General features: G+C 50.5%; 1 protein-coding gene across 4 annotated transcripts in view; it reads right to left on the reverse strand.

The window, feature by feature from the left end:
- Positions 1-25,626, reverse strand: part of DLG5 (discs large MAGUK scaffold protein 5) — a 129,108-nt gene that overhangs the window by 48,337 nt on the left and 55,145 nt on the right. For all 4 annotated transcript variants that reach the window (XM_058696804.1, XM_058696805.1, XM_058696806.1 and 1 more), the window contains 5 exons: positions 18,284-18,446; positions 16,022-16,165; positions 15,229-15,412; positions 1,907-2,166; positions 380-692 (listed from right to left, as the gene is read on the reverse strand). In XM_058696804.1, the coding sequence (XP_058552787.1) occupies positions 380-692; positions 1,907-2,166; positions 15,229-15,412; positions 16,022-16,165; positions 18,284-18,446 (1,064 nt within the window). The remainder of the gene's footprint in view (positions 1-379; positions 693-1,906; positions 2,167-15,228; positions 15,413-16,021; positions 16,166-18,283; positions 18,447-25,626) is intronic.

Genomic DNA, 25,626 nt, shown 5'->3' on the forward strand with positions numbered 1-25,626 from the left:
TGTCCTTGGGATCTTGCTTCTCAGTGAGCAAATCTTTGAGACACACACTGACCGTCAACACAAGGCTGATCTCCAATCACTTAACCAAGGGTTTGGGTGTGAGAGTGTCTATGAGCGGAGCCCACGCTTGTCTGTGCGTGTCCTGCGACTTTCTGGCTACGCTCTGAGCTCCAAGGGCCAGACCACAGCCGGACTTCCCTTTGCATGCCCTGCGGCCATGCTAGAGCCGGACCCCAAGTGTGAGCTCAGCAGCTACCCAGGCCGCACTCGATAACTCAGCCAGCACGCAGACCAAACAGGAAGAGGCTACCAGTGCGGACGCCGTGGCCCCCATCGCCCTGCCTTCCCGGAGGCGGGAGGCCAGCCGCCCCACACCCACCTGTCTCAGTGCCTCCATCTCCTCGCTGGCCGCCTTCTTCTCGGACGTGCTGCTCTTGAGCTTGGACTCGGCCAGCTCCACCTCGGTCTGCAGCTTGTCGAGCTCAGAGATGACCTGGTCGCGCTCGCTCATGATGAGCTTGTACTCGCTGTACACGGCATCCCGCTCCTCCTTGTACTTCTCCGACTCCTTTGCCATTTTTAACTGCATGGTCCTCAGCTCGGTCATCTCTGACTGCAGCAGCTCCATTTCCCACTGCAGGTCCTTGTTCTGGGCTGTGGCCTTGTTCAGCTCGTGGTGGATGGCCTCAAACCTGGGGGAGAGAGGCAGCTGGGACGCGGGGGGCGGGGACCTGCCCAGGCCGTGCCGCCGTACTGGACAGTCAAGCATGAAGTTTCGAGTGAGGTCATCTGCACCTCCGACAGAGGAAAGTCACGGAGTGCCGGTGCCCCCGGACCTGGAATTTTTCTCAGCCTTTACAAATACCAGAAGTTGATCTGAGGACTTCATGCCCTCTGCTCTACTAGAAATAACAGTGTATTTCTTCCACAGTCAAGCCACATTATTTTTAAAAAATAAAAACAAAACGATGCTAGAATCGCAGCGTATGAGAGGTAAACGTGGACTTAATGATCATTTAGTCCGACCACCTCATTTTTCAGATACAGATGATAAGGCCTGGGTGTGGATGACTGGGGCGAGAACACAGCTCAGTCCTTCTGGCCAGGAGGCACCTTCCACACAGGCAACCCTGCAAATCAGAGCCTGCAGCTCTATAGAAGCATTTGTGAATGCATGTTCTTTAGAACGCCAATCCTTCAGGAAGCGCCGTCAAAAAAAAAAAAAAAAAAAAGTGTGTTCTCTGATGGCTTTACATTGGGAAACACTGTGTCCCCCTCCTGGAGAGACTAGTACAGAGTATCAGAGTAAAGGCTCTGAGAAGTCCCGCAGACTTCTGTCTAAGTATAACCTGGCAACTCCTAATCCCTTTTACATCCAGAGAACTGCATGCATAGGACACCAGTGAACCCTCCAGAGAACTGGCGTTCTGCAGGAATGTACCTTACGAAACAGTGTTTGAGGGCAAGGGTCACTTCCCTACAGATTTTATACCTTTAAAAAAGTGAAATTTTAGAAGAAACAATGACTAGGATGAATAACTCTCCTATGCTGGGTGAGTAGATGACACAGAAGGGAGAGGCTTATGAGGAGATCTAAGAAACGAGGTGATCAGAACACATCAGAGCTGTTCAGACGGGAGGAAAAAGTGCAATTCCCAGGCCACACTGAGTGCCAACAAAACATTTCCAAAATATTCCAAAAAAAATTTTTTTTCAAATGAAAAGGCACAGTCACTTGTGCCTTCCCTTTTTTTTTTTTTTTTTTTTTTTCATTCCTTGGGAATGGCTGAGAGCCTTACAGATAACAATCAGCCCACAAAGGAGAGCGGTCCCAAGGCACAGAAGACCCACTTGGCCCTCTGGCCGTTCTCTGCACACAGGAGACGGGCGGACGGGCGGCTCTTACCTCCTCAGGGAGAGGGCACACTGGTGCTGCAGCTGGATGGCCGTGTCCCTCTGCTGAGTCAGCATCTCCGTCTGCTTCAGCAGACGCTGGTTCTCCTCCTCCAGCTGTTCCAGGCGGCTCAGGTCGGAGTTGTGGATGGCAACTTTCTCGCTGTACCTCTTCCGCAGGGCATCATAGTCCTTCTTGACCACCTCCAGCTTGTCCATGGCCGTGTCGTACAGTTTATTGAGAATTTCTGACGACCCGTTGTGCTTCAACACCTGGGGACCAGAGAGGCACAGTTACCAAGGACCTGAGGACAGGAGGAAGGGTGGACTCACCACTGTCCTCTGTCCGGGGGTATTACTGCTGACAAAGGAGGGGAGGCCACACCTTCTGGCCTTTGGGAGGCTCGAGATGTGATTCCACAGGCCTCTCAATCACACTGGCTAATTCACTCACTCACAAATATTTCCGAAGAGGGAGAAAGGAGTTACTGTTGCAGCCCCGAGATGTCTATCCTTAGAAAGACCTGCTTAACGAGCTGACCCTTGGCAGGCAGCTGGGAACTTGAATGGCAAGCAGTCCCCTACACTCCTGTAAAACGTTCCTCAAGGTGATAAGAGGGGCTCCCCGTGCCTGGACTGGACAGAGCGTGGCTTACGCTGAGCACGTTTTCTCCTGGGAGTCCAGAATTTCAGTGTATGCTCGGCAGAGGGTGCCTGTACGGCCAGACCCCACTAAAACCCCGGGGCAGGGAGTAGGTCACAATTCAATGATGGAAGAATTAAGTGTGTCCCATGTGACTCCGCAGGGGAGGACTCTCAGAAACTCGCAAAGTCCTCTGGACTTTGCCCCACGCACCTCTTCCCTTTGTTGATTTTGCTTTGGATCCTTTCACTGAAATAAATTTTTAGCCCTGGGTGTGATTATATGCTGAGTCTTATACATCCTCCTAGCAAATCACCAAACCTGGGGGGAGATGTTGAGGACCCCCAGTACAAGTACCTAACATATTCTAGATGCCGGTGATGTAAAGACTGTGACCTAGGGACCTTTTATCCTCATGGGCAGAAACAAACACACAGAGACAAGTAGAGAGGTAGAGAGAGTTGTTATTATAAAAATGATAACTACAATAACTTCAGATCATAATCAGGGCTACTAAGAAAACATAGAGGGGCTAAGGCTTAAGGAGGCCTCTCTAAGAAGGTGACTTCTGAGCTTGGATGCAAATGAAGAGCAGTAGCTAGAGCACACAGTGGTGAACAAGTGCAAAGGCCCTGAGGCAGGGACCACCACACATGGTCTAGGCACAAAGAGAAGAGTAGGGCAGGGCTCCAGTCAGAGCCCCACAAACAAGGCTGAAGTGAAAAGGGGCTGCAGAAGTGGGCACAGCTCCAAAGCTCACAGCAAGCAAAAACTGTACCCTGAGCGAGATGGGAACCATGCAAGGCTTGTAAGCAAGAGGATGGCCTACTCTGACTTACAGGTACTGAAGTTCACTCGAGGTGCTGCTCTAAAGAGTAAACAGCAAGATGAGTTCATTAGTTGCCAAGGGCCTTCTGACTTCTGCTAAGCACGACAGGGGATCTGAGCCCTTGGGTGGGTCACTCCACATCTCTGGATTCCAGTTTCCTTACTCCTCCAATGATAGGACTCAACCAGAAAAGCTCGCTTAACTCTTCCAACTGCAACACACCAGGTGTCATCTGCTTATTCAGCATGGACCCAGGGTTATCAGATTTTCGCAGCACCAAGAACCAGAAGCTAGGAGTACCGAACACTCCCTTGGAAGGGAATGTTCGCTCTCAATAAACATGATAAATGAGAGCCAGAAGTCAGAATCCCAGAGACAAGGAAAGTGAGTCTGTTCCCCTAAGACGTAAGCCCTAGCTCCCAGGATCGCAGACATCAGAGAGGAAGGGCACCCCACAAATCTGCCCATTCGGGGCGGTTACTTTGTTGCTCCCTTTTTTTCTAGTTGGCTTTCTTTTTTTCTTCTTTCAAGCAAAACTCTTTCCTACAAAGGAAATCTCACAAGGCAAGGACACTGAAATACAAACTCATTTTTAAAAACCAGTAATAGGGGCGCCTGGGTAGCTCAGTTGGTTAAGCCTCTGACTTCGGCTCAGGTCATGATCTCTCAGTTCGTGAGTTCAAGACCCACGTCGGGCTCTGTGCTGACAGCTCAGAGCCTGGAGCCTGGAGCCTGCTTAGGATTCTCTGTCTCCCTCTCTCTCTGACCCTCCCCCATTCATGCTCTGTCTCTGTCTCAAAAATAAACGTTAAAAAAAAAAAAAATTGGGATGGTGCCTGGGTGGCTCAGTCGGTTGAGCATCTGACTTTAGCTCAGGTCATGATCTCACAGCTCGTGAGTTCGAGCCCCGTGTCGGGCTCTGTGCTGACAGCTCGGAGCCTGGAGCCTGCTTCGGATTCTGTCTCCCTCTCTCTCTGCCCCTCCCCCACTCACTTGCATGCTCTCTCTCTCTCTCTCTCTCTCTCTCAAGAATAAATAAACATTAAAAAAATTAAAATTAGGGGGCGCCTGGGTGGCGCAGTCGGTTAGGCGTCCGACTTCAGCCAGGTCACGATCTCGCGGTCCGTGAGTTCGAGCCCCGCGTCAGGCTCTGGGCTGATGGCTCGGAGCCTGGAGCCTGTTTCTGATTCTGTGTCTCCCTCTCTCTCTGCCCCTCCCCCGTTCATGCTCTGTCTCTCTCTGTCCCAAAAATAAATTAAAAATGTTGAAAAAAAAAAAAAATTAAAAAATTAAAATTAGATTAAATTAAAAAGCAATAATACGTTCTTTGGCAGTTAAAATCTTTTTAATTCTAATGTTTATTTATTTTAGAGAGAGAGAGAGAAAAACAGCATGAGTGGGGGAGGGGCAGAGAGAGGGAGACACAGAATCTGAAGCAGGCTCCAGGCTCTGAGCTGTCAGCACAGAGCCCGACACGGGGCTCAAACTCATGAATCGTGAGATCATGACCTGAGCTGAAGTCGGACGCTTAACCGACTGAGCCACCCAGGCGCCCCTGGCAGTTAAAATCTTGACTGTTTTGTAAAAATGCTTCAATGTGGCAGACAAGAGCTGCACACTTAAACCAGTCAGAAAACCTCAAAGCACACTCTACTGTCTCAAGTCTTTTTTTGTGAAAAAAACAGAGTATCTTCCAAACATACAGAAAAGCAGAGCACCTAATATAACACCATTTTAAAGTACTCACCACCCAGCTCTAATCCTGCTATCTTGTCACATGTCTCGAACTGTTCTCCCAAGAAATAAAGCATTATGGGTGTTGCTAAAGTCCCCACCACATTCTTCCTCTATCCAGCACCCCCCCCTTCCCCTCCTGAATCAATCACTCCCCTAAATTTGCTGCCACCCATCTCCATGCACAATACTTTATTCATTCTCCCTATTATTCATAAAAATCTCTTATGGTATCATACCATGTGTTCTCCTTTTTATTCAATGTTGCTTTTGAGATGCGGTCAAGCAACGCAAGTAGGATTTCACTACATGAACACATCTGCGTTCTTTGCCTGTTTGATGGAAGTTTACATGGCCGCCATAATAGTCTTCACCATTTTCTTACGTTTTTAAGTGTCCATTTCGGTAGTGTTACGTATATCCATACCGTTGTGTGACCCACCTCCACAACTTTTTCATCTTGCAAAACTGAAACTCAATCCCCATTAAACAACAGCCCCCCCATTCCCCTCTCCCCTCAGCCCCAGGAGCCTCCCTTCTGTATTCCCTCTCTCTGAATCTGACGACTCTAAGCACCCCATACAAATGGAATCATGTAGTATTTCTCTTTTTATGATGGATTTACTTCCTTTAGCAGAATGCCTTCAGGGCTCATCCATGCCATAGTATGTGACAGAGATTCCTTCCTTTTTAAAGGTGGATAATGTTCCAGAGTAGATATGTACTGCATTTTGTTTATCTATTCATTTGTCAAAAACACTTGGGTTGTCTCTACCTCTTGGCTATTGGGAAAGTTAGATTTTTTTATAGTATTGCTAATTTCATAGACAAGTAACAGCTCTTTTAACTCCCATCCCCAAATGACTGGAAAGACAGAGCAATTCTCTTTATGACTCCTGCTTACTGACTACACACATCTTCTTGTCTATGAACTGCCTGTCAGTATCTTTGATTTTCCTTCTTCCCTCCTTCCCCACCCACCCCTCTCTCTCCTCTTCTTGTAGGACTTATTTTTAAATTCCAGACACTAATCCTTTCCCAGTTGTATTTATTACAAAATCTTCTCTCAGTATATGGCTTATGTTATACCACAGTTTCCCATGTTGATACAGTAAAATCTATCAATCATTTCCTCTACGGTTTGGGCTTTGGTTGTTTTATTGAAGAAGCTCCTTCCGGGGCGCCTGGGTGGCGCAGTCGGTTAAGCGTCCGACTTCAGCCAGGTCACGATCTCGCAGTCTGTGAGTTCGAGCCCCGCGTCGGGCTCTGGGCTGATGGCTCGGAGCCTGGAGCCTGTTTCCGATTCTGTGTCTTCCTCTCTCTCTGCCCCTCCCCCGTTCATGCTCTGTCTCTCTCTGTCCCAAAAATAAATAAAAAACGTTGAAAAAAAAATTTTTTTAAAAAAAAGAAGAAGCTCCTTCCTACCTTGAGATCACAAAGATACTCTCCTATTATTTTTATCTAAAAAGTTTTAGTTTTACTTTTCACATTTAAATCTTTCAACTACGTGGAATATTTTTTTTTCTGCACATTGTGAGATGGAGATATAGCATTATTCTTTTCCATAAGCCACCAAATAAGAACTGAGCCCCTGAGTCCAGGACAAACTGAGGATACCAGAAGGTATCCAGGTGCAGGCAGTGAGGCCTGGAGGACACCAAGCACATCACCCAATGCGGTGCCCACAAGTGAGGAGTGAAAACAATGTCCCACAAGGACTCATACCCACACAGGCCCAGGACACAAAGAGAGAAAGGAAGAGTTCTGACTTCTGCATCAACCGGTGCCTCCACCAGTGTCTGGAAAAGGTCCAGCTTTTAGACTGGAGTGTCCTGACTTGTGGACAGTACCTCAAACATTCCAATTAAAAATCACTTCAAATGTGGCACAAGAACAGACACTCAGATCAATGGAACAGAATAGAGAACCCAGAAATGGACCCACAAATGTATGGCCAAATAATCTTTGACAAAGCAGAAAAGAATATTCAATGGAATGAAGACAGTCTCTTCAGCAAGTGGTGCTGGGAAAACTGGACAGCAACATGCAAAAAAATGAACCTGGACCACTTTCTTACACCAGACACAAAAATAAACTCAAAATGGAGGAAAGACCTAAACGTAAGACAGGAAGCCATCCAAATCCTCGAGGAGAAAGCAGGCAAAAACCTCTTTGATCTTGGCCGCAGCAACTTCTTACTCAACATGTCTCCGGAGGCAAGGGAAACAAAAGCAAAAATGAACTACTGGGACCTCATCAAAATAAGAAGCTTCTGCACAGGGAAGGAAACAATCAGCAAAACTAAAAGGCAACCAACAGAATGGGAGAAGATATTTGCAAAAGACATACCAGATAAAGGGTTAGTATCCAAAATCTATAAGGAACTTATCAAACTCAACACCCAAAAAATAATCCAGTGAAGAAATAGAAGACATGAATAGACACTTCTCCAAAGAAGACACCCAAATGGCCAACTGACACATGAAAAAATGCTCAACATCACTCGTCATCCAGAAAATACAAATCAAAACCACAATGAGATACCACCTTACACCTGTCACAATGGCTAACACTAACAACTCAGGCAACAACAGATGTTGGCGAGGATGCGGAGAAAGAGGATCTCTTTTGCATTGTTAGCGGGAATGCAAGCTGGTGCAGACACTCTGGAAAACAGTATGGAGGTTCCTCAAAAAACTAAAAATAGAACTACCCTACGACCCAGCAATGGCACTACTGGGCATTTATCCAAGGGATACAGGTATGCTGTTTCAAAGGGACATGTGCACCCCCATGTTTATAGCAGCACTATCAACAACAGCCAAAGTATGGAAAGAACCCAAATGTCCATTGATGGATGACTAGATAAAGATGTGGTATATATATACAATGGAGTATTACTCGGCAATCAAAAAAAATGAAATCTTGCCATTTGCAACTACGTGGATGGAACCGGAGGGTATTATGCTAAGTGAAATTAGTCAGAGAAAGACAAAAATCGTAGGACTTCACTCATCCGAGGACTTTAAGAGACAAAACAGATGAACATAAGGGAAGGAAAACAAAAATCATATAAAAACAGGGAGGGGGACAAAACAGAAGAGACTCAGAAATATGGAGACCAAACAGAGGGTTGGTGGAGGGGTTGTGGGAGGGGGGATGGGCTAAATGGGTAAGGGGCATTAAGGAATCCACTCCTGAAATCATTGCCTCACTATATGCTAATTTGGATGTAAATTTTAAAAAATAAAAAATAAAGTTAAAAAAAATCACTTCAAACGTTTTACTCTCGCAACATCCCCTCAGCCAGGTGAGAACCCCACTGGCTCCAAAAGCATCCAGTAGCTTCTGCAGAACAAAGGCACTGCTGCCATTCCTGGGCTTTCCCACAAGGTGGCAGCCCTGGGCAGACCAGCAGCATGCTCTCCTCAGCTGCCTTGTCCTCCAAGCCTCCTCAAGAAAGCAGCTAGTTCTAAAGGCAGCCTTGGCACAGCACAAAGACCTCGTTTTGGGCCATGGTATCTTCACGGGTCCGCAACAGAATCTGGAGTCGACACTGTGGCTTGGCCTTTCTTCCTTGGGCAATAGCCCCCAAATGCCCTAACCATAAGGAGCTTGGATGAGAGCCTGGGTGACAGTCCAGTGCAGTGAACCGGCTGCCAGGATGGGTCACAAGTTCCCAGAGAGACGGCGTCAGTCAGGGAAAACCCCGAGCAGATCCCGGAATCCTTTCTGATGCTCACTCCCAGCCTGAGCTGAGTGGTGGGATCCAGGCTGTGTTGTTTCAGCCGCGGCCCAGCACCACAGGTGACCACTGTGCAAGACCAGATCTTGCTTATTATGAGCTGAAATCCACCTTCCTCGACTTCTACCCTCTCATTCTCGTTCTAGCCCTAGTCATGTAGAATAATTCCTTTCCCGACAGACAGCATCCACTCAAAGAGGCTCGCAGGCCCCCAAATACTTCTCAACTTTCCTCTACAAACAAGGCTCAGAATCATGCCTGGGGGAATGTGATCAAAAGCCTCTGAAGAAGTTTGGAAAAATCATGGCCACAGTTAACTCCAGAGAATTTGAAAAGCCATCCTATCTATTAGTGTAGAATTTTTCCTTTTTATAATCAGAAGACTATGGTCTTATTAGATAGATAGCTTGACCTATGTACACGCCTGCACACACAGTGCTTAGCTTCCCAGCAAGGCTAATGCAATTCCCAGTGAGAGAGAATACTAAAATTCAGTCCAGCATTCTAAGATGAGACGGGCAGGAATGTTCTCATCTCAGGCAGGCGACTCTCCCAGCCCTCGAGGATGGGGAGGAAGTGGCCCAGGGGAGGGGCAAAGCCAGGGTCTGGTTCCATCCACACAGCAGGACCAGGCTGCTGGGCTGCACCCCACAGGGAGGCCGATGAGAGAACCGCCCTCATCTCTTCACTGGTCAGAAACACTAGTTTTGCTGGGCTTCTGTGAGGCCTGCCCATCAGAAACTAAGAAATACCCCTTTCTCGGGATATCTGAGAAAAGAAGTCAACTTTCAGGAGTCGCCAAAAGCTGTGGTGGGGGGAGTGACTTCACTGTTGTCTGTAGTTTTTCTTTTCTAACCAAAGAGCGCGTGTCACCGCAGTGAAGAAAGCAGACACTGCTCCCCCAGCCAAGGCTTGGCAACCTCTGCCCAGGATCTCTTGGGCAACCAAGAAGAATCCAGATGGCGCATTCTGACTGCGGCACCTGGAGATGGGCCGGCCAGGCTGTAAGCCTCCCCCGACACACAGGCATGTGGACACACGCACGCGCACAGGGAAAGTGGGAGAGCCCGTGCCGCCCCTCCCCGCCAGGCCTGCCTCATTTCCTCGGAGATAAATCATGCAGAGGGCTGGGGAGCCCCACAAATCCCTCAAGCAAACACGCAAGTCAAACAGCACCATTTACCCCGCAAGGGCCTCTTCAAGTTAACAAGGCGTGGGAGGAGCCAGGCAACAAAACCAGCCTTGTCCAGTGAGGTCAACCTTTGCCCTCGGGCCCTGTGGGGAGGAAACCTGTGGCCACCCCCGTGTCCCTTGCTCCCCCATTTCCTCAGCTGCTGGCCTACCCAAGAATGAGCTTCGCCTCAGTCCTGGTGAAGGTGAGGCAGCCCAGGCTGAGGACAGCAGGTGGTCCTGGCAGTTCAGAGATGTCCCCTCACCCCCACCCCCACGGCAGCCAGCCTCCTTTCCTGATGGGGTCCCAAGGTGGCACTTGCCAAGGGACCCCAGTCCAGCTGGCCAGAAGTGGGGAAACCTACTGACCATTGTAATAAACTGCCCCTCCACCCCCCGCAAGGGTCACAGCTGTAGGAAAGGACAAGAGAACAAGACATGGGCTGGAGGGGTCAGGGAGAAAACCTTCCCATGTCATCTGCGGGAAGAACAGGAAAGGGGAGGAAGGGAAAGAATAATCTCAGTCCGGATGTTTGTTCAAGCTGTAAAAGTCCTCAGGAAAGTCAGAGAATGGGAGGCAATGAAACTTTATGCCTCATGAGGGCAGACATTTTTCTTACGACAAGGTGGCAACTGGAGTCTTGTTTTCAAGATATAATTCACATACTGCACAATTCACCCTTCAAAGTGCACGAGTCGGCGGAGTTGGTGTATTTACAAGGTCGTAAACCCACAAGGTTGTGTAGTGACGACCGCGACATAATTCCAGAACACTGTCATCCCCTCAAAAGGAAACCCGTGCCCATTAGCACTCACCTCCCTCCTCCCAATCCTCTGGCCCAGACAACTCCTCGTCTACGATCAGTCCCTGTGGGGTCCCCTGTTCCGGACATTTCACGTAAATGAAATCATACACCATGTGGTCTTTCTGTGACTGGCTTCTTTCACTTAGCGCCACGTTTTCAAGGTTCATCCATAGAGCAGTAGGTATCAGCATGTCATTCATTCTTATGCCGAACAACATTCCACTGTAGAGAATATACTGTGTTTTATTTACCCGTCCATCAGTCGGTGGACATCCGGACTGTTTCCACTTCTTGGCTGTTCCGAACGATGCCGCTATGGACATTCCCATTACCGGTTTTTGTGTCAACATGTGTTTTCAATTCTCTCGGGTATACACCTCGAGGTGGAACTGCTGGGTCACACGGGAACTGTATGTTTAACACTTTGAGGAGCTGCCAAGCTGACTGCAAAAGTGGCCCCTTTTACATCCTGCCCAGCCATGTATGGGGGCGTGGCCACTACTCCACAGCCTCCACGAGAGCAGACTACAGTCCAGCACTGATGGGACTAGAATAAAAGCGATGATAGCAAGCATCCATGGAGCGCTTCACACACGCAGGTACACAGTGCCACTGCTTTATATGCAACATCTAACCTCCAGGACAGACGACCACAGGAGAGGAGATCTGCCTCCCTGAACAAGTCCCCCTCTGCCACTTTCTGGAAAGACCATGGGGCTTCCCCTTAGGCTAAGATGGAGCCAGCAACACATCTGGAATGAGAAATCGTTCACAGAAAAATAAAATCCAAGCCAAACCCAAGGTGAAAGGCTAACTGAGCCAAATTTAAACCAGGGTGGGAAAATGTCCACAAATAAATGAGCAAGGAGACAGTGGGGTAAAGGTAAAGGCAGGGAGGGACGGCCTGCCCTCAGACTGGGGCGGCCAGCACTCCCAGCCCCTGGGCAGAGAAGGCACACCAAACCCTCATCCAGGGCTATCATCCCTGCCTCTTGCTGTGGTTTCACACTGCCATAAGAGGGAGTTAGCAAAAACAGAAAGAGAGGCAAGCAGAATGAACCTAGGACATTGTTGTATTGGACTATAACTGGGAGTGTGAGATTTTCAATATATATATTACATATTGAATATAGGGGGGGAGGAGAGTCATGGAAATGGAGATGTAATTTGGGGGGGGGGGTGGTGATGGAGTACTCAGATATTCCCTACTCTGGCCACTGAGAGGACTTGGGAGCAGTGATGCCCAGTAGTATCACTATGCTACTATCACTATACCCAGTAGCTACATGCAGACCCAGCATTCAGATCTTGTTTCTAAGTGCCATCCTCTATTAAAAGGAATGAGGACTCCTTGGAGAAATGGTTGATTCCCAAGGCAGGGGCAGGAAATAAAATGAGCCTGGGACATTTTCTTGTGCCAAAGAACAAAAAAGTGCTCAAAGAGTGGGAAGGACCTGTCAAAAAGACAGAGAAGCAGTCCTGAAGAGGCTCCCACTGGCCACAATGAATCCCAACCCACCGAATAAAACAGGGAATCAGGAGTGCACACAGAGAGAGGCAGGCAGGCAGGCGAGGGGAAAACAAGTAACTCTGCAGTGGAGAAGCCCGGAGAGCACACCGTCATTTAGTGATCAAAGGAAACATCACTGGTAATGGCTCCTATCCAGCCAAGTCCCAGTCTCTAAGACACAGGGAGAAGGTGGCAGTGTCCCTTCTATGGCAGTCCCAAGATGCACAAATGGAATCCAACCGGGAGCTTGGACAAATCCAAGTGGAGGGACATGCTACAAAGTAACTGGCCTGTAATCTTCTAAAGCATTACAGCTACGTGCGTCACAGCCTGAGGAGCCCTTCCAGACTGAAGCAGACCAAAGAGACAGAAAAGTAAATGCACTGCTTTGTTCTGGACTGGATCCTCTTCCTATTAAAGACACTATGTATACGACTGGGAAAACTCAAATGGGGGCTGATGATTACATGGTATTATGTATCAGTGTTAGCTTCCTGACGTTGATGTTTGTATTACTGTTATATAGGAGAACACCCTTGTTCATGAAAAGCACACAGGTTGGCAGTTTGTTCTGGAATAAGAAGGAAAAATTGTTTGTGCTATACTTGCAACTCTCCTGTAAGTTTGTGACAGTTTCACAATTTAAAAAGTTTTCATTGTAAATGAAAAAAAAAAAAGCAAAGAAGATAATGTCATGCTAAATTATCAGATGAGTTCAGATCATCCTATATGAGCTCTGTCTCGAGCAAGCTCCAACAGTCCCGCTTTAACTCCAGGAGCCATAAATGGTTTTGATGGGGAGGGGGCGTTCTGTGACAGTGCTCAGAGGACACCCTACCGCTCACTAGGATTGCCTTCCAAACCCAAACACGCAACCATCGATGGACTAGAACATGGCCTCGGCTCCTACCATAAAACCAAGCAATTCCAGTCTCCAGTCCATAAGCTACAAGAACTGGCCAATATCACTCACAGCAAGTCAGTTTTCTGACTGACTGGCCCACCCTTCATGCCTTTGCCCATGTGCAACAAGAGCTGAGCAAAGAGAAAAAACTAACTTGGAATGCAATCCAGCAGCAAAGGAAGAGGCCACATTCCCACCAAAAAGTAATGACAGTAACTACTCTATCTCAAATCTGCATAGGGCTTCACTATTTCCAAGCTTCTCTCCATCTGTGTTCTCACACGATCCATATAAAGGAAGGAAACTACAGACCCCCAAGTCCCCTTACTAAGTCAAATTCCTATTACACAATGAACAGCACTGCACAGCACCTCCTCAATAGCTCTTGCAATGTGTACCATTGACAGTGATACACAGATGTGCATGATTATTTGACTAGCCTTAGTCTCCCCCATTAGACTGCAGAGTTCAACAGAGCAAGGGTATAGTGTCTGCTCGGATACCCCAGTGCTTCACACTAGGCAGACACTCCAAAAATACTTGCAAAACGATCACATGGATACAGGGGAAGAATGGAAAGGGGTGGGGGGTAGAAGAATGGATGATGGGTGGGTGGATGGGGGGTTGGGAGAATAAGGGATGGGTAGAAAGATGGATGATGGGTAAAAGGATGGACGGAAGGTGGGAGGATGGAGGATGAGTGCAACGATGGACAGGAGGTGGGAGGATGGACGGAAGGTGGGAGGATGGAGGATGAGTGGGAGGATGGATGGGAGATGGGAGGATGGATGGGAGGTGGAATAACAGAGGATGAGTGGGAGGATGGACGGGAGGTGGGAGGATGGAAGATGAGTAGGAGGATGGATGGGAGGTGGGAGGATAGACAGGAAGTGGAGGATGGAGGATGAGTGGGAGGATGGACGTGAAGTGGGAGGATGGACGGGAGGTGGGAGGATGGATGGGAGGTGGGAGGATGGACGTGAGGTGGGAGGATGGACGTGAGGTGGGAGGATGGAGGATGAGTGGGAGGATGGATGGGAGGTGGGAGGATGGATGGGAGGTGGGAGGATGGATGGGAGGTGGGAGGATGGACGGGAGGTGGGAGGATGGATGATGAGTGAGAAGATGCATGGGAGATGGGAGGATGGATGATGGAGGGAGGATGGATGATGGAGGGAGGATGGATGATGGAGGGAGGATGGATGATGGAGGGAGGATGGATGATGGAGGGAGGATGGATGATGGGTGGGAGGATGGAAGATGAGTGGGAGGATGGATGTGAGGTGGGAGGATGGAGGATGAGTGGGAGGATGGATGGGAGGTGGGAGGATGGACGGGAGGTGGGAGGATGGACGGGAGGTGGGAGGATGGACGAGAGGTGGGAGGATGGACGAGAGGTGCAAGGATGGATGGGAGGTGGGAGGATGGATGATGAGTGAGAAGATGCATGGGAGATGGGAGAATAGATGATGGAGGGAGGATGGATGATGGATGATGGGTGGGAAGACATGATAGGTGGGAGGATGGAGGATGAGTGGGAGGATGGACGGGAGGTGGGAGGATGGAGAATGGTGGGAGGGTGGATGGGAGGTGGAAGGATGGACAGGAGGTGGGAGGATGGACGGGAGGTGGGAGGTGGGAGGGTAGAGGGTGAGTGGGAGGATGGACAGGAGGTGGGAGGATGGACAGGAGGTGGGAGGATGGACGGGAGGTGGGAGGATGGACGGGAGGTGGGAGGATGGACGGGAGGTGGGAGGATGGAGGATGAGTGGGAGGGTGGATGGGAGGTAGGGGGATGGCTGATAAGCGGGAGGATGGCTGATGAGTGAGAAGATGCATGGGAGATGGGAGGATGGATGGTGGAGGGAGGATGGATGATGGAGGGTGAGTGGGAAGACAGATGATAAGTGGGAGGATGGATGATGAGTGGATGAACGAGTGGGTAGGAGGCTACCCAACCTCGGTCTGCCCCCAGCCACCCTGCCTGGCTGTACCTGCTGCTGTTGGGCCCGGAGGTCACCAATCTCCTTCTGGTCCTCCTCATGGAGCCGCTTCATGTCCTCCCATGACTGCTGCAGCAGGTTACGTTCCCGCAACAGCTGTCCGTTCTCCCGCCTCAGCATGTCCACATCATCCTTCAGCTGGGTCTGGTCGCTCAGGAGCCGGCTATGGAGTGTGCTATAATCCCCGCACACACAGTGAACCCCAGCCAGCCTCCAACCCTCTCCAGCCCCTCCAGGTCCCAGGACTCCCAGTGGGAGCCCACACAGCAACCAGGGTAGCGGCACTCAGAGGCAGGCCAAAGCTTGGTATCAGCCAAATGCCAGGAGGACCCAAACCACTTTTTAAAAACCTGACACCAAAAAGGGCACACGTATGAAGGCCAAGGTGAGGGCTGAGCCCTTACCTGGTACAGGCCCGGCACCTCTGAGTACTGAGGCGGGGCAAAGGGCAGCTGATGGGCAGGTACGGCCGGCCAACAGCCTCAGAGGGGCCCCAGGAGACCAAAGGGAACATGCCCATCTGCCTCTCCTACTGCAGGAGCTGCAGCTGGGTCCTGGGCCGTGACCCAGGAGCGCAGCAACCTGACGGGCCTGATCCCTTTCCTGCCCGCTGCGCTTCCAAGGCTGTCACCAGATGGTGTGAAGGCTCCACACCTCGCCCCGTACTTAGAAAAACCCACCTGAGACCCAAAGACCCAAACCCACTTGCTGAAGGCCCACTACCTGCTAGACGGCACCAGAACCGCTGGCTCCCAGCCCAGAGGCAAAGAGTGGGCCCACTCACTGGTAGAAGTCGGTCTCCTTGGCCACCTCCTCGCACCGCTTCAAGGCATTGGTGTGCTGCTTCTGCAGGCTCTGAAGGTCCGACATGGCCCGCACACACTGGATCTTCAGCCTCTCGTAGTCGGGATTCAGCCTGTGGTAGGGCCTGGCCCAGACAGCAACAGTGAACACGGGCTCCGGGACCACTCGGACAAGGAAGGTCTCTGCCCCAGGAAACCTCCAGCCCAGCGTCCCCGGATACTGGCTCCTACACACCACGACCACCTGGGGTTTGTTCTGCTCAGACATCCTGGCCTCCCCAGACCGACAAGACCCCTAGGATGGAGGGCCTTGGTTGCCTGGGCTCCCTGCTTGAAACTGGAGAGCTAAAAAGGTGCTGTTTTGGGGCGCCTGGGTGGCGCAGTCGGTTAAGCGTCCGACTTCAGCCAGGTCACGATCTCGCGGTCCGTGAGTTCGAGCCCCGCGTCGGGCTCTGGGCCGATGGCTCGGAGCCTGGAGCCTGTTTCCGATTCTGTGTCTCCCTCTCTCTCTGCCCCTCCCCCGTTCATGCTCTGTCTCTCTCTGTCCCAAAAATAAAAAAAAATAAAAAACGTTGAAAAAAAAAAAAAAAAAAAAAAAAAAGGTGCTGTCTTATTCTCTAGCAGCTCCCGGGAGACCGTGCAACAGGCCTTCACACAGAGTGGGCACACCAGAAACCTAGGATGGAGTTTCTCCTCTTTTTAGGAAAGTGACTGCCAATCCTGGGTGCACATTAAAACGCCAAGGCCCAGGCCAAATACATCGGCATCCTTAGGGATGTGACCCAGACATCAGGATTTTTTTTTTTAAACTCCCCCACGGATTCCAGTGTGCAGCCACGGTTGAGAACACTGGCCAGGAGTAATGCTTCCCAGAGTGGGGTTCCCAGACCTGCAGCATTTGTTTCACCTAATGCTGTGAAAACTGCAAACCTCAGGTCAGCCCCAGAACCCCTGAATCAGGCACCTGGAAGGGAGGGAGGGCTAACCAGCAAGCGGTGCTTTAACAAGCCCTCTGGTGATTCCAGTGCACAAATTCGAGAACCCCTGCCCTACAGCTGGCATCAGTAACCTTTCTCGTACAGGGCCAGGCAGTAAATACTTCAGGCTTTGCCAGCCACACAGCTCTGTGTAACTACCCGCTCTGCCTTGGTAGCATGAAAGCAGCCAGGGACAGTATGGACTCTAGCACACTGGGTCTCCACTGGCCCTCCCTTTGTGCTGAGGACCATATCGTCATCAACACAGCCTGAAAGAACAGGCTTTGCAGCCTTGACATCACCCCAGAGGAACCTTCCTGAGGAAGAGGCACACAACTCTGATGCCCCTAAGGGCAATCCCCCTCCCCTCAGAATCCCTACCAGCATCTCCTGGAAGGATGAATCACACTGTATCCCTCCTCCTCCTCTATGAAGCCCCCCTGGACTGTGCAGGTGGGTAAAGACTCTCCCTCTGCCCCACCCCATGGACCACCCTTCCTTGGTATCTACCTCTAAATCCCAAAAGAAGCAAAGATTTTCTTCAAAACAACAAAGAAGCCAGGTGGAATATACCCTCCTGAAACACATGTGGCAGGGAACAATTAATGTGTGAACATATAACGACCCATGTTATCAGTGAGGAGGAGCGGCACACGCACATGCAGAGACACACACACACACACACACACACACGCACACACACGCATGCACGTAGCTGGGACTGGTCGGGGGCTCAACCATGGGATCACTATCTCTATTAGGACAGGGGCTGCATGCAAGCAGCAGACAGAGATAGAGAGGAAGCACACCGTCTTGGTGCTGGAAGGCAGAGGCCTAGAGAGGAGCAGTGATGAACCCAAGACCACCTAACAAACCCATGAGGAGGCACCAGAGTGGGACCAGGCCCCGCCAGCTGCTGCCAAAACCACCCACCAAATGATCATGAATAGAGGACGGATAGATGACAGACACGCCCACACTTCTCAATCTCCGTGTGGTATGTGACTCAGGCCACAGGCTCCAGTCTGGCTTGGAGGAAGCGTAAGCAGCCTGTGTTCCCTCCCCCCACCCAGGGCTGTGGGGACGGTGTTTCAAAGTGCAGTGGGGACTGGGGCAAAGGGACACTCTGGCGATGCCATATGCACCACCGGGAGCTAAGGATGAGCATGCGGTGGGGGGCAGGGCGGGGAAGGGGGGGCACGATGGCATCAGGAGAGTAGCCCCTGTCCATCGGGCCCGGGCAGGGGAGCAGGTGTTGATCACCACCTCTTGTCAAAGGTCGTCCCATGTGTCGCGAAGGCCAGGCGCTTCCGCAGCTCGTTCCTCTCTCGGGTCATCAGCCGCAACTGAATGGAGAGGTTCTCCACCTTCTCGTTCACTTGCCTGTCAGGCAGGAGGGGTGGAGGTGATGGCGCCTTCCCGGTGGTACCTGGCGGAGGAAAACAACAAAGTGAACTTGCATTTAGCACTCACTGGGTCTGCCAGGCACTGTTCTGAGCCCTTGGCCTGAGTCAGCTAAGCCCAACAACCCTACCAGGCTGTCCTGCTAGCATCTGCCTTTCAGATGACAACGCCGAGTCAGGAGTAAAAGGGGGAACTGAGACCCAAGCCCGGGCTGTCTGCTCCAGCATCCAAGCATCACCCACCCACTCTGCTGGTCCTGCTGAGGACTCCCACTCTCTTCCCAGCCCAGCTTTGACACCTCCAACATAGAACCCTTTTAGGCCCTGATTGGCACAACTCTGCCTAGTCTGGAAACAGCAGCTATCCACGCCTGGGCACGGAGAGGCCAACATGAGCCCTGAGCAGAATGGAAGACACTGCTTGCAGAAGGAGGGACAGGAGGGACCCAGAGAAGCTCCTGAGGCCCAAAGCAGCCGCCTCTGAGGCCGGGGCCCAAGGCCTGTGTCCCTGCCCCCAACAAGGGCTGAACGAACACTGCACAGCTTCCTTCTCCAACCTCTCCAAATGCCCCAAGGACCTGCCCCAACCAGCCCAGGTATATGGGCTCCTAGAAGGCTTTCAGAGAGAGCTGGTCACGGCTAAGGTCAATGTAATGTGCTGCAGGTAAGTCCTGGGGCCTCTGGCTGCTCAGTCCATTCATATCAGGCCCTCATCACCTGTGTCCAGGACTGAAAGTGTCCCAAAGGGCATCCTATGCCTTATGCTACTACTAAGGAACAGCCGCAGCAGTGGCCACCACCAGTACCTCTGACAAGATCCAAATCCTTTTCTAAGAAGAAAACATCTCACCCAAATGTCAGAGACACAGAGACAGGTCAGTGGTGCTTCTGTCTTTGACTCTGTTCACATATTCCCCCGGGACAGCCACTACCCCCTCCAAGATCCTAGGTGGGGTCACGGGAAATCACAGCAGCCATCTCATTTTATGGATGTGCTCTGGGAGGCTGATTCACAGGGAACAGAGTGCCTGTCTCCCCAGCAGCCCCGAAACATGCAAAGGGCAAGATGCAGGTCTTCTGACCCTGTGCCATCTCGACCACCAGCCCCCCGACTGATCCTTGTTGGCTGACTGCTTATGCAAGCCAAGTGTCCCCCACGACAAAAGATGGGCACTTCGACACTTTGGGGGGACAGGCTAGAGCACGGTGTGAGGCAGGAGCCTCCACCACTCAGTTCAGCATTATGCAAAGTGGGTACCCCCACCACCTGAGTGTAGTACCCCCTAAAGTACATGTTATTATAAACCATCACCACCATAACACCCGGGGTTCCTGTGCTCCAGGCCAGACCTCTGGGTCAGAATGCCCTCTGAGGTGGGGCCCAGGACCAGCATTTCCCACGAGCACTTCCCCCGCCCCACATGGTTCTACTCCACGGCCTAAGAAGCCTTCCCTCACCTGTCCCCAAAAGACCCTGGACCCTTACCCCTGTCCCCAGAGTTTTAGAAATCAGCTGGTTACAGCTGTGCAAGCTGTAACTTTTTCCTCTTCTGGCAAACGAAGTCACTTGTATGAGCCTTAACCCAGAGCCAGGTCTACACTGTCATCCAGTCTGCAATAACTCAGCCAGCTCTCTGACAAGTGGGGCTTCCTCTGGACATGTGTCTGATGCCTCTTCTAGTGATGCCGATGAGCCAACCCTCTAAACAACTTTAGCAGGCAATGATCCCTGCAGGACTGGCAAACCCAAGACAATGGGATAAAAAGACAAGGAGCATCTGGACGAGAGGAATTTCGATGTTCACGGCCACCGCCAACCCATACAAGAGCAGCCAACACAGATGTCCCAGGCATTAATGTAATCTCCCAAGAAACTTGGGTGGGCACTAACATTATCATTCCCATTTCATAGCTGAGAAAACTGAGGCCCAGCAAGGTTAGGTAACTGACTCAAACCTGCACAAAGAGCAAGTGATGCCCTGGAGGAGAGCCCAGGCACCTGGATTCAGAGCAGGTCCTCTCCACCTCCGTGCCTCGCTGCCTCCCACAGGACCACCACGACTAGCACTTACTTTGTACCTGGCAGTTTTTGAGATGCATCCCACCCCCTTACTGAAGACACTGCTGTCATTCCCATTTCACACATCAGGAAACAAAAACTGTCCAGGTCACAGAGCCAGTCAATGACAGCACTGAGAATTAGACCTCCCTCTGTCTACCTGACCCCAGAGCCCAAGGTCTTAACCTAAAAGTCCACAAACCTTTTGATCTTAGGACCTCTTTACAACCTTAAAAATGATTGAGAACTCCCAAGAGCTTTTGTTTACATGGGTTATATCTATCTGATGATGTCAAATTAGAAATTAAAACTAAGAAAGAATTTTTAAGTATTTAATTTTAAAATAAGCAAAAATGTTCACATAAGATTTTCTTTCTGAAAAAGTTAACTGCCCCTGCCCCTTTCCATTACAAAACAAAAAACGTAGCAAGAAGAGTGACATCGCATCTTTACAATGCTGTTGACATCTGGCCTAATAGAGATGGCTAGAGTCTTTTCTCTGTGTAATATCACACACGAGGGATGGAACCTCTAGAAAACTCTGCTCTACAGCAAAGTGTGTGTGAGGAATGACAGTGGAAAAGGCAAGTGGCTTCTTACGATCAATAGGAAAACAGTTTTGACCACACTGGCCCCCAGAAAGGGCCTCGGAGACACCATGCCATGCGAGAACAGGTGCTCTGTACTATAATCAGGTCCAAGAAGTATCACAGAAACAGCAAATCTAGAGTTTGGGAAATGGAAAGTACCACCAGGCTCAGCAACTTGCGACCTGGGAGGTAAAGAATTTTCACCCCGTTTTGTAAACGAGGCAACAGAAAAATGTATCCCTTCCTTGGCTTATGAGGAAGCTGGAGAGAGAAGCAGGACAGAAAGAGAGGCCATCAGATCTGTCACCACACACAGCTACGGCCTCCTGTCCCAGCCTCCGGCAGAATGAGGACACTTGCTCGAAGATGCGAGGACCCAGGGACAGCCAATCATACAGACAGTGAAATGAGCGCGGACACTGCACAACCCAGGTGCTGGGTTCTGTGCTAAGTGCACTCTGTCTTTACTCGATTAACCCCCAGAGCGCCCTCCCACGGATGTGCTATGACCATCCCGTGAGAAAGTGACATCCACAAAGACTGTACACCCCCATGTAAATGTGGCTCCAACTGGAGAGCCAGGGCCTCAACCACTGCATTACACTGTCTCTGGACAAGAGTATCCCTTTCCTGCTCCAAAGGTGTGAACATACATGAAACACACAAGAAATAAGGCTGCCCAGATCTGAGAAGCCAACACACAGCAGACTGACAGGGGAAAATGCTGCCTGAATGCCTATCCTACCACAATAAGGAAGGTAGAAAGCACAGTAGGACCACAGGGCACCTCAAGAAGACTCCCAAGATATGCTAAGCCTGGACGTTCCAAATTAATGGCAAGTGTTGCAGAAAATCCTCTCCATCCCCAGTCAATTAAAAATAAAGTTTTTCTTTTTTTGCTTGCACCTCAAGGTTGAAAGATGTTTTCAAGAGGTATAGCCCCTCCATCCAGATGATTGCCAGAATCCCCCAAATGGCCACCAAGACTCTTTGGTGGGGGAGCTCACTACTTTACAGCAAAGCCCAGCCAAACTTGCCCCATAAAAATTATGCTCTGTACAGAGTTAAAATCTGTCTCCCTCTACTTCCCCCAATGACCTAGATATACTCCTAAGGGCCACACGATACAACTGTAATTCCTCTTCTACACAACAGACTTGCAAGTGTTTGAGGACAACTACCAAGTCCCTGTATCACTATCAGAATAGCTTAATTAAAACATGACAACACCAGGGCGCCTGGTGACTCAGTGGGTTGATCACCCAGCTCCTGATTTTGGCTCAGGTCATGATCTCACAGTACATAGGATCGAGCACAGAGCCTGCTTGGGACTCTCTCTCTCTGCCCTTCCCCCATTGGTGCTCGATCTCTCTCTCTCTCTCTCGGTGTCTCAAAATAGATAAATAAACTTTAAAAATTTTTAAAAACTTGAAAAAAATTAAAACAACACCACCTCCAAATGCTGGCAAGGGGCACGGAGAAACCAGAATTCCCAAATATCGCCAGTGGGAATATGAAGCAACATGGCCACTTTAGAAAACACTTTAGCAGGCTTGTTTATTATTATTTTACGTAAAAGTAATCTCTACACCCAGTATGGGGCCTCAACATACAACCCCGAGATGGAGAGTCACACGCCCGACTGCCTGAGCCAGCCAGGCACCCTGTCCGTCTTTTACAAAGTTAAACATGCACTTGCCATACCGCCCAGGAATCCCGCATCCAGGTATTTATACAAGACAAAAGAAAACGTACATGCACACCAACACCCACACACAACTACTAAAGGTAGACGGCGAATGGATAAACAGCAGCGTTTCCTTCCCACAAAGGAATACTACTCAGGAAGAAAAGGCCTCTGATACAAACCACCAGGACACATGACAGCCGGGGAATCTGAAAGCCCTCTGCTAAGTGAAAGAAGCCAGACTCAAAAGGCTATACCCCATATGATTCCATTTATAGGACATTTGGAAATAGGCGAAAATATAGGGCAGAAAAGAGATGAATGGCTGCCAGGGGCTGGGGGACGAGGGAAGAAAGGCTGAGTACAAAGTCACAGAAGAGAATGTTTCAGGGTGAGGGAACTGTCCTGTATCTTGTGGTGGTGGTCACAGAACAACGTGTGGTCGTCAAAGCTCGCTTAACGATATAAAAAGGAGAGACTTTACTGTAGGCAATTTATATCTCAATGACATGACTTTTTAAAAAATTAAGCAAAAACAAAACCCTTGGTGCCCCTAAACTGAAGCCAGGGTCCCAACAGCGGCATGGTTGGTGGCCCTGTGGACCATCAGCACCCCCACCCCATCAGTCACCCCAGGAACAGCAAACATCATAAAGAACAAGCAAAATAAAAACTGACATCAAGTGAGTTGTCCACAGAAATCTCACACGTCTTTCCCTTGGCTCTCCTCTCCCTGCACACCTGTTTTTTTGGATTCAAACGCAAAACTGTCCACTCTTCCCAACTTTGCTCCTTCCTCTTTCCAAATCGGGAACCACTGGGGAAGGCAGATTTCCTTCTTCCATTCTGTGTCCAGAATGGGGCTCCAGGGGTAAGGGATTTGGACTGTACTAAAACAGGGGTGCTGGGAGATGCCAGGAGAGCGGGCACAGGCCCTGGATTTTGGACAAAGAGCCCTCACTCACCGGGCCTTGGTGTGAAAGGGACGGCAGGAGCAGAGTCCGGCCAGGAGACTGGGCAGGCCCCTTTCACCACCACGAGACCTGGCTCTGCCTCCCAGTCGCCATGGCCGGTGCGGCCACCTCTGCAGGCTCAGTGAGCGACTCAGCAGCTGGGTGGTCTTAGCCAGAAGACCCTCTGTCCTTAGCTCTCTCACCACCACACTCCAGCTGAGGGCCACCCCCTATGTCTTATTTACAGCCGGACAAATCACAATCCGCTCCAGAGCTCCGCGGGTCCATGGTGCCAGAGCCAAAGAGAAAACTGGCACGGGCCAGCAGTGGCCGGGTAGAGGGGCGATGCCCAGATAAACTTCCTGGCTACCCCCAGGCCCTGGCGGTCGGGGGAGAATCAAAGCAGCAGCAGAACACGGTCACCATAGGCAGCAGCAAGTGAAACCAAGTCATCCTGATCTCCAGCCCAGGAGAGCCAGCGCCATCAGGAGAGACACAGTCCCACGCTGTGAACCAGTGATTCTGAAAGCACCTAGCGTCACACACTTGTTAGAAATGCACATCTCAGGCCCACTCAGACCTCCTAAGTCAGAAACCCAGAAAGTGAAGTCAGCACAACCCTCCAGAAGATTCTGATGCCTGATCAAGTTTGAGAGCCTCTGGCCTGGAGTTGCATTTGCTGGCCAGAGTGGCTTTTTTCTCCCTTGTTTTACTGGCTGCCCGGGAGCCACTCCATTTGAAGGCATCACCCACTGATAACATGCAGGGAGGGGCCCTCCCCTAACAAGGGGCATGCCCCCCTTGGTCAGTCAGTACTGGACAGCAAGCTCAGCTCCTCCCAGGACTGACAGTACAATGCAACGGCTACAGCCACGCCCAACTCCTAGGTAAAACACTTGCTCTCAGAGCAGATCCTTCACTTAGGGTCTGCTCTGCAGAAACCCAAAAATAGAGGCACTGATGGCCTATTGCTTCCTAGCTGCTCCTACTTCTGAAGCACCATCCATAAAAGACCCAACATAAGGACCACCTCCTCCTTGAAACTTGCTCTGATGCCCCCTCATCAGAAACAGCGCTCCTCCCCCTGAGCTATTTGTTTCCTTCAGTTCTACACAGGGCACAATGGCCAGTCGCTTAACTCTCTGATGCTATGGTCCGAATGCTGGTGTCTCCCCACCAAATCCCTACAATGAAATCCTAACCCCAAGGTGTGGTATTGAGGTGAGGTCTTCAGGGGGCGATTAGGTCACAAGAATGGATCCCACATGGATGGATCTAGTGTCCTTATAAAAGGACCCCAGGGAGCTCTCCCCTCCTCCTGCACGTGAGGACACAGCAGGAAGACGCCATCTACGAACCTGAAGCGGGCCCTCACCAGACACTGGACCTGCCTTGATCTTGGACTCCCAACCTCCAGAACAGTGACAAATAAATGTCCTTTGTTTCCCAGCTGCCTGGTCTGTGGTGTTCTGCTTTGGCAGCCTGGACAGACTGAGACATCTGGCTGGACTGTGAGATCAGGGGCCAGGGCTCTCTGTGACCCCCACAAGCATCAAGCACGTACTCCAAGAGAAGAAACTGCCCACATTCAGCAGATGAGCTGGGAAAATAGGCCCCTGTTCCAGAAGGACCAGGAAAGGGTCAGAGGGCACAAGGAGTCAGGGTGCACGCAGAACCGGCCTCCAGGCTGACTCACCCGACCTTCCTGTGCCAACCCAGAAGCTGCACTTTCAAGGAATCTTCTCTGGGAAACGAAGGAAGCCCTCCGGCTGCTTCTCCTGCTGACAAGCCAAGAGACTTCTTTGTTTCATACGAAACTTCTCCTGTTGCTTCAATTTGCATAAATTTAAGGCTTATTTTATACATGCTACCCAAGGATGTCTGTTTGCCTTAAAACCTCCCCAGCTGTCCCAGGTG

Source organism: Neofelis nebulosa, chromosome 13, assembly GCF_028018385.1.
Source record: "Neofelis nebulosa isolate mNeoNeb1 chromosome 13, mNeoNeb1.pri, whole genome shotgun sequence".
Taxonomy (NCBI): Eukaryota; Metazoa; Chordata; class Mammalia; order Carnivora; family Felidae; genus Neofelis; species Neofelis nebulosa.